General features: G+C 48.3%; 1 protein-coding gene across 1 annotated transcript in view; it reads left to right on the top strand.

Annotated features, from left to right (window-relative positions):
• Window positions 1-487: 487 nt before the first annotated feature.
• The window catches only part of nrn1la (neuritin 1-like a), a 54,254-nt gene continuing 39,901 nt past the window's right edge, over window positions 488-14,840 (top strand). Inside the window, exon 1 of the mRNA XM_037452683.2 lies at window positions 488-642. Within this exon, the coding sequence (XP_037308580.1) occupies window positions 585-642 (58 nt within the window). The 5' untranslated portion in view covers window positions 488-584. The remainder of the gene's footprint in view (window positions 643-14,840) is intronic.

The raw sequence follows: 14,840 nt of genomic DNA, 5'->3' as shown, positions 1-14,840 counted from the left end.
GTTTTCATCCTCGCACATCATTCATCTCTCTGTCCTTACGTATAAATAGTGACCTTTCTGAGGGCTCCAAACACCTGCATTACAGTCCTAACATAACAGATTTTATAAATATGTTGCATGCGGGTCTTTAAACTGCACATTGAGACAGTAATCCAGATGTGGTGATGCTTTCAAACTGTTACGTTACCTTTATCGTGTCTTTGTCATATGCTGAATCGAGCACTTGGATTGTAACCAGGGACTGGTGCTGGCTTTGCCTGCAGTTCATCAGAGACACTCTGCAGCTGTGGACGCACCTTCCTCCTCCTGCTCCTCCTCCTCCTCCTCCGGACGCGCCCTCCCCTCCTGCACTGGAGCGGATGAGCGCGCCGTGGATGCGCTCACACCGGAGCACGGAGCCGCACCAGAGAGACCGGAGGGGACATCTCTCCACGGGACAGCGGGGGCTCAGCCTCGTCTTTTTGGAAGACAACTTTTTTTCTTTTTCTTTTCCTTTTCTTTTTTTTTTCTTCTTCTTTCCCGGTTTCCCCCCCCCCCCCCCGCCTGAAACTCGAGAGGTGTGAGGACGACCCGTCGGTGTCGGCATGGCGTCTCTGGTGATCCGCGCGTGGCTCCTCTTGTTGCCTGTTGCTCTGCTGCTGAGTAAGTAGCGTTTCTCTTGCTTCTCTCGTAACTTTCTTCCCCCGGAACGAGCTCTCTACTCCCGCCGCAGTGCCGGGACTTGTTCCGCTCTGCGCCTCGCTATGCGCAAACGGATGACATGGATGCAGATGTTTGGCGGATGTTGAGAGCTTATTCTTCTGTCCCAGCGTGCCAGCGTGTTCCACCACGCACTCTGCCCTGCGAGCTTCTTCCTGCTGCAGCAGGGGGAAATCCCATCGTGACAAATAACCTAAAGGATGCAGCGTGCGAGTGCTCCACTGTCACAGTGGAATATGATGTGATTTCCCCGGAGCCTTTGATACCTTCTTGAGTAATAAAGTAAATTGGATTAATAGTGCGAATAGTCGATGGTGGGTTCATTCTGCCTGTCAAAGCCACTGATGGTGGAGGTTTCTCCTCTAGCAGTGTTTGTTAAGTGTGGTACTCTTTAAAGTAGCAGGGCTTTACCAGAAACACATTCTTAATAAATAAATAAATAGATTCTTAAAAAAATGGATCAATGCAAAGTCAGAATGATACATTTTGTAAACTCAATGCAAACCAATAGCATCCGAACATCTGACCGGGCTTGTGGTTTGCGCCTCTCAAACTGCCTGCTGCATCAGTCAAACTAAAACCGGGTTAAACATCCCCCGGATGGTTTTTCAAACTTTGCTCCCTATAAAGCCCCCACAAGATGTCAAACTCCCGATCAAGCAGAACGTGTTGTGCTAAATTGGTGGGGTGTCCCTTTTAAATAATACTGAATTACAAAATACTGAATTACTGATCTGAAACCACTTTAAAAAGCGTCGTCTGATCATCATGATCATCATAGATCATCCTCCCTTGCTGCTGCAGACTTCACATCAATGTGGATGAGGGTTGGGGTGTGGGGTCCCGTGTGTGTGTGTGTGTGGGGGGGGGATGAATGATCTGTCCCCCCCACCCCCCCCCTTCGCTCAGCGGAGTCTCTGGAGACTCCGTTCATCCCAACCTGACCGGGAAAACACTCCTCTGCTGCTGCCTGTGGTCTCATTCACTCAGTGTGTCGCTCAGCCAACTTCTAAAGCATAAATTGGCTTGGATTAAAAGTAGCCTATAATTAGGACTCGTATTTATAGCTGCCTTTGATTAATAGGGATCTTCACAGCACTGTGTGTCACACAGTGTAGAAAGTCCTTCCAATGCATCCTGAACGCCTCTGCTCAGTCCCGGGGGGAGGATTTCACCATATGTTTACCATTTCTGCAAATAGTAAAATGGGAAAAGGGAAAAAGTACGTATTTTGAGAGCCAAAGAGTGAGAACAGTTAATTTACCCAGCAGCATCACGAGGTTGGTTCTGTATCCCTTGGAATAAAGAAAAAGAAGGAAACTGCACAATCCAAAAGGCTTCTTTTTTTGCCTTCCCCACAAAAGCGGCTCAGGTGTAAATAATTATGCCAGAGAGAAACTGCTCAGTCAGTTTCAGGGTTCTGGTCCTGTGTATTTTGGCCCACACTGTCATGGCTCCCTGGGACACTTGAGTGAAAACAAAGCCGGAGTTGGAGGAGCACCTGCGCTCATCCTGCCACGACGAGAGCAAAATGTCTGCAGCGAAAGAGGATTTATGCTGATCTCACCTTGTTGGTAAGGAAGGACAACGTTCACCTGCTAAACAATACAGCAACAAACCAGCTGGGGAGAGAAACAAAAAAAATCAAGTCCAACAAGGAGGCTAAAACCCAATGCACACGACTTAATTGTACCACATGACCGCCATGCTCGCAACTCTGTAGTGATGTGGCCTAAAGCTACCTGCTGTGGACGTGTGTACAGGGGACAATGCTAACATGCTAAGGTTCACTCTGGATGCTACTCTGTTAACATGCTCACATTTGATAATTAGCACTCAACCCAAGCCGAAAAAATGTTTTTGTTTTTTCATCACAACGTCGCACCCCCCCCCAGGCGAACACTGTTGTCCGGCCGTATTGAGGAGGCCTCATTTATCTTTGGAACACAGGCTGAGGCCTCGTGTGGTCTCTCCTGTTGAGGGTTTCCCCCGGACCCACGTCCCCTCATCAGCATCCCGATAATCACACTGGGAGTGCTCCATAGGAGACAAGCCGAATATATTTAGCTTTTAATTGTTCTCCCCAGGAAACGCTTCCTCTCCTCCCGCTATGTCTTTCGCTGGAAGTCACCCATCACTGAGTCGACTGCGGCGCTTTTTGAAGTGTTTTCCCCCTTCTTTTTGCGTTAAGTGTGGCACAGACACGCAACGTGAAAGATTCCTCATTAAAAGTCTCATGGAAAACTGACTTTGCTTCCCATGCGCCCTCCGCAACCAACTCACAGAGATCACAGTCTGAACACACATAATTGTGTTCAACAAAAAGGCGCACTTTTCTTTTTCTTTTATTCTTCTTTCCCTTCTTTCCTCTACTTCTTTCATTGCCCTCGACTTTCCTTCTCCACTTCAAGCAAACCGCATTTCCTCGTTTTCCTTACTTCTCGTGTCCCTGCAGTCATTAATATCACTACGCCATCCCTCCTCTTCTTTTTTTTTTAAATTTTAAAATTCTTCATCTCTCCGCTTCTGCTTCTTTCATCATCTTCTCCTACTCTCTCTTTTACCCTCTTCTCCCTTCGTCCTTCTTTTGCATCCGGGATTCACAAATATTGGTCTTTGCATTTAATAACGGGAATCCTTCGTTAGATGTCAAATCAAAGTGAGCCTCTTAATTTCCAGGATTTCTTCTTTAAAACGCGGAGGAGTTGGACATATCTCATAGGCCACATTGACATACTGACATGTGAGGAAATCCTTGCATCAATTATTACTTTCCACCAAAGATGGAGTGAAAAAAAGGAGACCTGTTTACTCGTCGTCTCATTTGCCTTCATAGAAAGGTTAAAAATAACTTCTGTCTTCATTGTATGTGGAGGACACAATGCGTAAGACAAGTGAACAGCGGTATTTTTTCTTCATACATTTTGGTTAAAGCTGCAGTAAGGAATCTGCTCGGGTCACTTGGGGGCAGCAGAAACAAGTTGTGACTAATAGGGCTTTTAACTTGATGGAATAGAGCAAGATTAGAGTTGTGTTTGTGTGCAACTGATGAGTAGATACACTAATGATTACAAAGATACAGGTTTTGTCTAGAAGAGAACAATGAACGAGGGGCTTCTACAGGTGCATTGATTGCTGAACATTTGCAGAAAAACGACAAAATAAGATAATTAAAGGAACCTTTTTTTGTATCATTAATGGTTGGCTTTTTTGTCAGAAAAAGCCATTCAGTGTATTTTCATTATTTCTCTATAGTCAGGGTTCGTGGCCACCATTCCTGTGCTGGATTCAAAGTGGAGTAGCGTGATGCGCTGGGAGCTGCATGGTTGGCGGTTTGAAACCCAGCTGTCCCATGTGCCATGTTGAAGTGTCCCTGAGCAAGACACCTAACCCCTAATTGCTCCCCAGGCAAAATGTAATGCATTGGGTTGTAATGCAATGTAAGTCGCTTTGGAAAAGAGTCATGTGACATGTAATGAAATTGTAACAACAACCTACTTTTACTCTTCAGTCACCGTGTATGCATGCTCTAATTCTTCAGCTCTGCTTTCTAGTTGTAAACCAACATGTAGTCGCACTAACACAGCCCCAATTAACCGAAAGATACATGACCAGGCGCTCTTGAGTCTCCCATAAAGACGCTCCAAGGCCACACCTCAATTTTACACCTACTAACCTACTGCGACGTACGCACAGTGTTATGCACACATATATTAGTGTCTTCCACGTGTGCACGTGTGTGTGTGTGTGTGTGTGTGTGTGTGTGAGAGATGAAAGAATTGGATTAAGACCACTTAAACAGGCTTTGTGAGAGTCTGTGTCAAGGTTCCTCTAACAAACACCACATAATGAAGTGCCAGCAGAGCACGACTCTTACCACAAACTACACTGTCGATAAATATTCATACACACATACATGTATAGTTAAAATAGGTAAGACATGCACCCACCTACAAACCTCTCTCTCTCTCTCTCTCTCTATATATATATATATATATATATATACATATATACACACACCGTTTAATGTAGAAGCGAGTCACTGTCTATTATAATCAGTCTAAATTAATTCATCTCCCTTTCTCACAGGGTGGTGGTGTGTGTGCTTGTGTGTGTTGGCATGCAGAACCAAAAATGTCTTTGTAATGCCTTTCGTGTTTGTACCGTTGTTACACACGCATGCACACACACACACACACACACGCACACACACGCACACACGCACACACGCACATTCTCACCATGCCGGCTGTACGGAGAGCATATACAGCAACGTTATTGGTAAGGAGGAGAGATCTGGGTGTCCAAGGTCAGTGGAGCTCCTGTCTTCTGTTTTCGCACACGTACACACTACATAATCCACAATTCTATAGGGAAGCACTGCAGAAAACATCAGGTCTGAAAGAAGCAAACCAGAGAAAAAGGAGAAATTGCAAAGAAGTCTGCAGGTACACCGTAAACAGGAGAAGTGAGAGACACTTTGTTGAGGGAGGAAAGAGAGAGACCTGGACGTGTATTTATCAGGCCTGTCAGAGAAAAGACAGACCATTGTGGATCACTGACCGGAGCTCCCCGGATAATTCAATTAAATAAGATCGGAAACCTAAAGATACTGCGGAAGCGCCCCCCCCCGCCCCCCCACACACACACACACGTCAGTGGTGTTCAGTGCAGGACGAATAAGGGGGAAATCAGTTTAGCACACAAGCTCAGGGGGAAACTTCTTACTGTGGCAAGCGTGAGGTGGGGTAGGAACTACCCCAATAATCTATGTTTTTAACTAGGGGAAAAAGAAAGAAACTAAAGGAAACCAGCAACGCCACCCTGGGAGAAATCACCCAGGGAAAAGAAAGAAATCTATGAATAAGGTAAATTACTAAATCTAAACAAAAGGACAACACAAGTTCGTTACACTGAGCAGGCGAGAGACGCGTTTCCAAAAGCATATACAACAGTTTATTGGGCACAATTCAAATCTAAAAAAGTTATCCTATTTGTATAAATTATCATGTATTCCAGGGCTGGGGCATTTGTGCTCAAGGTGAGTGAGGGGTGGGAGTATAAACTTAAAATGGGAGCACCACAATCCGAAATTAACACTCCAAACACACAAGGGCAAAGCAAAACAAAGGAAGGGAGTGAATAAGACACTACACACGAAGGGACACCATCACCAAACAGGATCACCAGTGAGGCCCTCAGCACCTGGAATCACAAAGATGGACAGTTAATGGGAGACTGAAAATAAATTCAACAACAATAGAGATCCAATACAAATCAAAAAGAAAGGAAAATATCAAAACAGGTTACAGTTTGAACTCAAAGAACTAAACCATCAAATAATCAAAAATAGCTACAAAAATAATAAAGAAAAATCTCCCTTGCCATCCACCTCCTATTTCAGGCAGCTAAACATGAAAACATAATACAATAGGCATAAAAATGCGGACAACGGGATTTCCACACCCGAACGCAGCAGCAGGCAATGTCCGTAAAAAGTGTGGGTTTTATCCCCACACAAAGCAGCAGCAGTCCAAAACGGGTCAGGGCAGTCGGGACCTCAGCGTGGCATAGCTCCGGGACGAAACGAGCAAACACGCAGTCCGACCTGTCAGCGCCTGCACATAAACGCAAGTTTATTACGGCGCAGACTAGATCGCCGACGCGCAATAGACTACAACATACCTGCACGGTGGAATAATTTGCGCAACACTGCAGAGAGTGCCGAGCGTCTGCGAACCTGCAGCCAGGTAAACCCGGAAGGGGGAGGTGCGTATCAGCTGTCAGAGAGCGAGCAGATCTACAGGTCCCTCCTTATATAATAAATTAAAGGGGGACAATACTGCGAGTGGGCGGAGCCACTGGAAAAGCAGTCATCCTGCTACAATCTACCCCCACTCTTTGTATCGCCGTCCCGACGATAAACTAAATGCGTGCTTAACTCCAGGGTCTAAAGAGTGCAGTGACTAAGTGTGATACGGGGCGTTCGGAAATTGCAGCCCCCGATGCCAAGTCCCCCACTGGCCTTGGAATGCGGTGGACATTAGGATGGTGGCCAGCAGTTGACCGCGTTGACCTCCGGGGTGGCAAGTTGATGGGGTCAGAGGAGCTGGTGAACGGAGCAACTGGGGATGCAGATGGCAGGTCTGGATTCAGAACAGGGGGCACTGATGGACCTGGCACAGTGGGATCCATGTTAGGTCGATGGTGTAGTTGTTGAGGAGCGGTTTCAGTCTCGGCCCGTGCCCGAGTGGCTGGAAAGGTGGGGAGGGGAGCAGTCCTAGGGACCAGGAACAACAAGTCACCATCACAGGAGGACTCAGAGACTGGGCTGTCAGGGGGCGGTGCATGACTGGCCACCGCATGGTCAGGGGGCTCTGCTCCAACCACCGCCTTCAACAAGGTACGGTGAACATGCTTTACTTTAGACAGATCATCCTTTGGGGCTATTGTGTAGACGGCGCCTCCTTCCTTTGGTGCTTTGAGGACTGAATACACTGTCGAGCTCCAGCGGTCTTTCATCTTGTGACGCCCCCTGGTACTCAAGTCGCGCAGGAAGACTGACTGACCTTCTTTCAGTGGTTCACCTCTGAGGTGCTGATCATGCGCCGTCTTTCTGCGCTCCGCTGCAGTCTTCATGCATTCTCTTGCACCATCAAACGCAATCTGCAACCGGGCCTGATGCTCTTGGATCCATTCATGAACACCTCCACTGACAGGGTCCTGGACTCTGGCCAACAGGAAATCGATGGGGAGTCTGGGCTCCTGACCAAACATTAAAAAGAATGGTGATTCGCCAGTGGTTTGATGGGGAGTGGTGTTGTAAGAATAAAGGACTTGTGGGAGGCAAGAGGTCCAGTCTCTTTTTCGGGATGGAGGCAGTGTGCGGAGGAGGTTATGGAGAGTTCGATTAAATCTTTCACACTGACCATTGCCGGCTGGGTGATATGGAGTGGTGCGAGATTTTTGGATGCCATAAAGACTGCAAAGTTGCTGGATTAGTGCACTCTCGAAGTTGCGTCCCTGATCCGAATGTATCCTTGCAGGAACCCCAAACTTCGAAAACCACTCCACCACCAAAACATGGGCTACAGTAGAAGCATGTTGATCACGGGTGGGGATGGCGAGCGTATATTTACTGAAGATGTCTGTCATCACCAAGACATTTTCCATGCCATTTTGAGCGGGCTCCAGCAGGGTGTAATCAATGGCGAGGATCTCATTTGGTCTTGCTGCAAAAAGGTGTCCCATGGGATTCCTGGCAGCAGGCTGACGGTCCTTGGCAACTTGACACCGCTCACAAGCTTGGCACCACTGTGCGACCTTTGTTGACATACCCGGCCAATAACACCTGGATCGTAGAAGAGCGAGGGTCCGTTCCACACCCTGATGGCCATGTTCTTGGTGAACCTGTGTCAACACTTCAGGAACTAAAACTGCAGGCAGGAGCAGCTGGAGGATGGGCTCAGCTCCATCAGGGCGCAAGGTCTGCCGATACAGGATGTCGCCCCGCTTAACCAGCCGGCCCCATTGACGCAGCAGGATCAATGCGGGAGGTGAGAGCTCTTGTCGCTCTGCATAACTGGGACGCCGTCCTTCCTCCCAGTACCTCTGGACTTCCCGAATGACCGAATCAGCCTGCTGCAGGTTGTGGATGTCGTCAGGGGTTCTCTCAGGTAAAACAGTCACAGTTGCTTGTGTCACGACCGTTTTATTCACTTTCAGGACCTGCTGGAGTGGTTCCGGGAGTGGTGTGCCAGGGAGCATGGCCGTCATATCTAATGGGCCAGGCGGATGCTGACGGGACAAAGCATCCGCATTTCGGTTGCTTCTGCCGGAACGGTACTTGATCTCGAAGTCGAAAGAGGCCAACTGAGCTGCCCAGCGCTGTTCCGTGGCGCCAAGCTTAGCAGTCGCCAAATGACTGAGTGGATTATTGTCCGTGTAGACTATGCAGCGGTGGCCCAACAGATACTCTCGGAACTTTTCGGTCATAGCCCACTTTAGGGCTAAAAACTCCAGCTTCATGGAACTATAGTTTGCCATATTACGCTCGGTGGGCTTCAGTCCGCGGCTGGCATAAGCTATGGGCCTCACCTTGCCGTTTTGCTCTTGTGATAACACTGCACCCAACCCACCATAACTGGCGTCAACCTCGAGGATGAAGGGCAGTGAAAAGTCTGCGTAAGCAAGCACAGGGGCATTAGTGAGCTTGGTCTTAAGTGTCTCAAAACAGTCTTTAAGCTCCTCTTTCCAGTGCTCAGGGCTCAGCTGTGGGGACCGCTGGACCCGTCTAGACTTTGTGCCTCCAAGCTCAGCAATCAGTCGGTGGAGGGGGGCTGCCAGCGTTGCAAAGCCCTCCACGAAGCGGCGATAGTAGCTTGCGAAACCCAGGAAAGACCGAAGCTCAGAGACCGTCTGGGGAGGCTGCCACTTTGCCACGGCCTCTATTTTGGATGGGTCCGTGGCGACACCGTTGGCCGATATAATGTGGCCGAGATACCGCACCTCTGGCTGGAAAAAGGTGCATTTGGAGAGCTTGGCCTTGAGTCTCTCCTGTTTCAGACGGGCTAGTACCACGTCGAGTCGCTGAAGATGCTGCTCTACAGTAGAAGAGAAAACAACAATGTCATCTAGGTATAAAAGCAGAGACAGACCTTGTTCATCGCCAAAGATCCTCTGCATTAATCTTTGAAAAGTGCCAGGTGCATTACAGAGTCCGAATGGCATGCGGTTCCACTCAAACAGGCCGAATGGTGTACAAAACGCCGTCTTCGGTCGGTCCTTCTCCGTGACCTCAACCTGGTTGTACCCACTGGCCAGGTCCATGGTAGAGAACCAGCGTGCACCCGTCAAGGCATCCAATGATTCTTCAATGCGTGGCAGCGGGAACGCATCTTTCCTGGTCTTGGCATTTAGTTGCCGGTAATCGACACACATACGCAGGCTCCCATCCTTCTTCTTTACAAGCACAATGGGGGAGGCATAGGGGCTACAACTCTCTCTAATTACCTGAGCAGAAAGAAGCTGATTAATGTGGTCTTTGACAGCCTCATAATCAGAAGGGGATACACGCCTGTAGCGTTGCGTGACTGGGGTCTCGTCTAACAGAGGAATGTCGTGAGAGATGAGGTTAGTGCAGCCTAAATCACCGTCATGAGTAGAGAAAATAGGACTGTACTTTCTAAGGAGAGACCTCACCTGACCTTGCTCTTCAGGGGAAAGAGAAGACAGATCTAAACCCTCAATCTGGTCTGGCACGGTAGGTAAGGCGGTGTGAGAAGCTACAATGGCTACAGTGGATGGGACCTCTGCGATTCCTGCAGGGAGGCTGACAACACTCACTTTTTGTAAAGTGCCAAGAACAGTGCGTGGGTACAGCAGTACTTCTATAGAGCCAACGTTTACAATGGGTATGTATGCTGTACCTCTAACTACCCTCACCACAGATGGAGAAGCCAACAAACCTGCAGGTAAACCGGAGTCAAGGGGCTCAAACAACACTGTGCTATCGGTACCCTGCCCTGAGCAAGTAGCTGCGACTATCTGCATCACACCACCTGCAATACGACAGGCACGCCTACCTCTGACCTTTGCCTTCCCAGACAGCTCCTGGGAGGTCTGCGTGGTCACCTGATGGTACTCCTGTAATGCCTGCGTGACAGGTTGTGGGGCCTGCGTGACAGAGGGCAGATTAAACAGGGACAAACCGTGCTGCACAAAGAGCTCTTGATAACATTTCTGGATCACGTTCATTCCCAACACACCAGGGGCCTGAAGAGAAGCATTACCAGGGGGGTCTTTTACCACCAAGATACCACACAGTGAAACTAGTTTACCGCACAACTCAACATCGAGCTCCAAATAACCCAAGTATGGGATGCTCAAACCATTAGCTGCCCTTAGCTGTAACCAGCTACAGGCTTTGAGCCGCTCCTGACCCCAAGGTTCAAAATGTTTTTGAAAGAAGCTTTCTGTAACAGTAGAAACCATAGAGCCGGTGTCAATCAAACATGGCACCTTGACTCCTCCCATGAGAACCTCTAAATAGGGACAGGACGACACCAGTCTGGGGCCTTGAGCTAGCCCACCAGACACAGGGCGTGAGCCATGAGGGGCCCCACCTAAACTGTGGCTCTGCAGTTTGGTGGGTGCTAGTTTTCCGGAGCCGTGCTCGGTTCTGCCTGCCTAGCAGACGGCCTGGAATCTGGTGAAGAAAACTGGGGGCGGGAATTGCGCACACCGTCACAGTCTCTCGCAAAATGGCCTGGTCTCTGACAGCGATGACACACTCTGGGCCCACGATGCGCTGTATGACTACCAGCATGAGGGCGCTGCATATGAGCGAGGGTCTGGGTTAAATGGTTGAGCTGCTCTTGTTGCAGCCTCAACATTTCCTTCAACTCTACCATTTCTGAGGACGGAGGGACACATACAACAGAATGAGCACCCTGAACTCCATACTGAATGCCACTGATGGAAGGGACGGAGTTACTGCGGCCTCTGAAGGTGCTGGGCAGACCTTCACGCTCCCACCTAATGGCTTCCCCTCTGACGTCGAGCAAGGTAGCTGCAGGTTGATGACGAACAAACTGTTTAAGCTCTCGCCTCAGGGTGCTGTCTAAGACCTGCTCAACAAACTGATCCCGCAACAGACTATCTGTATTAAGCATTCCAGGCGGTGCACGCTGCTTCACCCTTTCCATAAGGCTCATGAGAGCGAGCGAAAATTCGAGTAGCGTTTCCCCTTCATGTTGCTTACGAGAGAAGAATGCTTCCTGCAAGGCCACATACGACTCAGAACAGCCATGGAGTTCTTGTAATATAGTGATTAGTCTAGCTGGATCCCCGCGCTCTGTGCTGGGGCGGTATTTAATTTCCTCCCGTGCTTCTCCCTCTAAATGGTCATACAGAAAGTAGGCCTGATCAGCTGGGGCTAAATGACGAGCCCGCATACACGACTGTAGCTCTTCAAGCCACTCGCTCAGAGCTATCCCTGACCTTCCTCTAAACATAGGGCACTTTCTGTCTCGGGGCACGAACACTAACCTCTCGGCTGCAGGGGCACTGGCAGAAGTAAGGGCAGTCGGCAGTACTGAGGAGGTTGAAGGTGTAGCACTAGAGGGCGGCACCAACGAAGCTTGACGCAACCTCTCATTGTCAGCCTTTAACTGCGCAACCAGAGCTCGCAACTCTTGCATTTCTTCCTCCATGGTTGCCAGGGGACTGCTGCTGCTTTGTCTTATTCAGAAAAACAAAAAAACAAAAAACAAACAACAAAAAACAAAGGAACACACGTCTCTGCCTTTTTTTTTTTTTCAGTATAAATCCTGCCAGCAACGCCAAGTTTGTGGCAAGCGTGAGGTGGGGTAGGAACTACCCCAATAATCTATGTTTTTAACTAGGGGAAAAAGAAAGAAACTAAAGGAAACCAGCAACGCCACCCTGGGAGAAATCACCCAGGGAAAAGAAAGAAATCTATGAATAAGGTAAATTACTAAATCTAAACAAAAGGACAACACAAGTTCGTTACACTGAGCAGGCGAGAGACGCGTTTCCAAAAGCATATACAACAGTTTATTGGGCACAATTCAAATCTAAAAAAGTTATCCTATTTGTATAAATTATCATGTATTCCAGGGCTGGGGCATTTGTGCTCAAGGTGAGTGAGGGGTGGGAGTATAAACTTAAAATGGGAGCACCACAATCCGAAATTAACACTCCAAACACACAAGGGCAAAGCAAAACAAAGGAAGGGAGTGAATAAGACACTACACACGAAGGGACACCATCACCAAACAGGATCACCAGTGAGGCCCTCAGCACCTGGAATCACAAAGATGGACAGTTAATGGGAGACTGAAAATAAATTCAACAACAATAGAGATCCAATACAAATCAAAAAGAAAGGAAAATATCAAAACAGGTTACAGTTTGAACTCAAAGAACTAAACCATCAAATAATCAAAAATAGCTACAAAAATAATAAAGAAAAATCTCCCTTGCCATCCACCTCCTATTTCAGGCAGCTAAACATGAAAACATAATACAATAGGCATAAAAATGCGGACAACGGGATTTCCACACCCGAACGCAGCAGCAGGCAATGTCCGTAAAAAGTGTGGGTTTTATCCCCACACAAAGCAGCAGCAGTCCAAAACGGGTCAGGGCAGTCGGGACCTCAGCGTGGCATAGCTCCGGGACGAAACGAGCAAACACGCAGTCCGACCTGTCAGCGCCTGCACATAAACGCAAGTTTATTACGGCGCAGACTAGATCGCCGACGCGCAATAGACTACAACATACCTGCACGGTGGAATAATTTGCGCAACACTGCAGAGAGTGCCGAGCGTCTGCGAACCTGCAGCCAGGTAAACCCGGAAGGGGGAGGTGCGTATCAGCTGTCAGAGAGCGAGCAGATCTACAGGTCCCTCCTTATATAATAAATTAAAGGGGGACAATACTGCGAGTGGGCGGAGCCACTGGAAAAGCAGTCATCCTGCTACATTACATTGGTACATTAGGCGTGTAAACAGTCGGGAGGGCCATGTCGCAACATCGGTCCAAACGTAGTCAGGCTTCCCTCCAAATGGGCCGAAGATGTGATCACGCCTGATAGTGTTCTAAAGGACCAGGTTACGGAGCATCTTTAGATTGATGATGTGAAGTAAGGGCCTGCATGGTAAAGATGCTTTATTATTAAGTATAGCAACAGAACTGGCTGTGATAATGGCGCCAGACGTCTGTGTCAATTAGTGCACCGTTTTGCTGAAGTCGGGTGGAACTTTCGGTGGTTTGTCGACTGCCATTTTGGAGCCTTTAGTTCGGCATTTTGCCCGTTGCCATCTTCGTTTCATGCATTTGTTATTTTTGCCCTAGCTTCCACAAAAATGGAATAGTTTAACATTTTGGTAGATTGGTAAGCAGCCATTAGTGCTCTCTCTGTCTTCATGCTACGCTAGGCTAATCGCCCTCTGCCGTCAAGTTTTACGAAATGACAAGACTGGGGTCAGATCTTCTGATCTGCTTCTCAGGAAAACATTCAAGGACCCTGCTTTTGCACTTTCCTGAGCGGCTCAGCCAATCCGAAGCGTTCCCTTTAGTGTTTTTGTTCATCCACATCGTGCCACAGAGGAAGGAGGAGGCTGTTTGAACAGATGTGCTCGACCTGCAAGAATGTGAAGTGAAAAGAGCATTAAAAAAACATATGCATGCTTCGTCGGATGGGCACGTATCCAGTCTCGCAATCACCACTGTCTAGTTGTGTGTGTGTGTGTGTGTGTGTGTGCGCGTGCATTTGTCTTTGTGTGACTGGGGGCCGCGGGGCAGGGCGAAGTGGGCGAAGCGGAGGTTTCGCTCTGAGGCTCGGAGACGGTGAAAGACCCCGATCGACCGCTGATTTCAGAAAGTGGACGGACGAGATAAAGCCAGCCAACGGGCAACACGGACCCCAGGGTTGAGGGCCGTGCGTTTTTATTTAACCGAGCTCGACAACTCCTCACCTTTCCAGAGAGTAAACTTTAAAGACCTCGTGAGGCTTTGCCCCTTTGGGTTTGTGTTTGGTTTCTGTAGCCCTTTGGTCCTGTCTGCTTTTCTTCATCTCCTCCCTGCAGAGTCTACCCAGGAAACATGCACACACCGCTGTAAAGACGTGCACGCACGTTGACAAAGGGGGGGCCGAGCCACGGGGTCACTGCCAATCAGGTGGTGCTCTATAGTGGAAATGTGGATGAGAATGACTGCCCTCATCAACACCCCCCCCCAGTCCCACGCACACAAATGTGCACAAACAGACCTCATTTCTTATTATGAGTTGAGTAACAGGGTTTAAAAGGACCTCCTTAAGTGCTATGATTTATTCATACATATACATTCAGTTGCTTATAGATACACAACAACACATGCAGCCCTAGGGACAGGAAATGGAGGGTTAGATTTCCATTAATGTTGTATTTCTTTCTCTTTAAGGGGGTAGAAGCTTCCTGTTCCTGTGAGTCTGGGTGGCCCTAAAGGAAAAGGCTGCAGGTTCAGACCTTTCATCATTTTATAGATGTTTCGATTAATTTGACTGACAGCAAATTAAAAACTGTTGCTACATCCCAATCATGAATCCCCCGATTAAAACACACACTGTTCAGATA

The sequence above is a fragment of the Pungitius pungitius genome, chromosome 6 (genome assembly GCF_949316345.1).
Source record: "Pungitius pungitius chromosome 6, fPunPun2.1, whole genome shotgun sequence".
Classification (NCBI taxonomy): Eukaryota; Metazoa; Chordata; class Actinopteri; order Perciformes; family Gasterosteidae; genus Pungitius; species Pungitius pungitius.
This window is presented reverse-complemented; position numbering and strand designations above follow the sequence as displayed.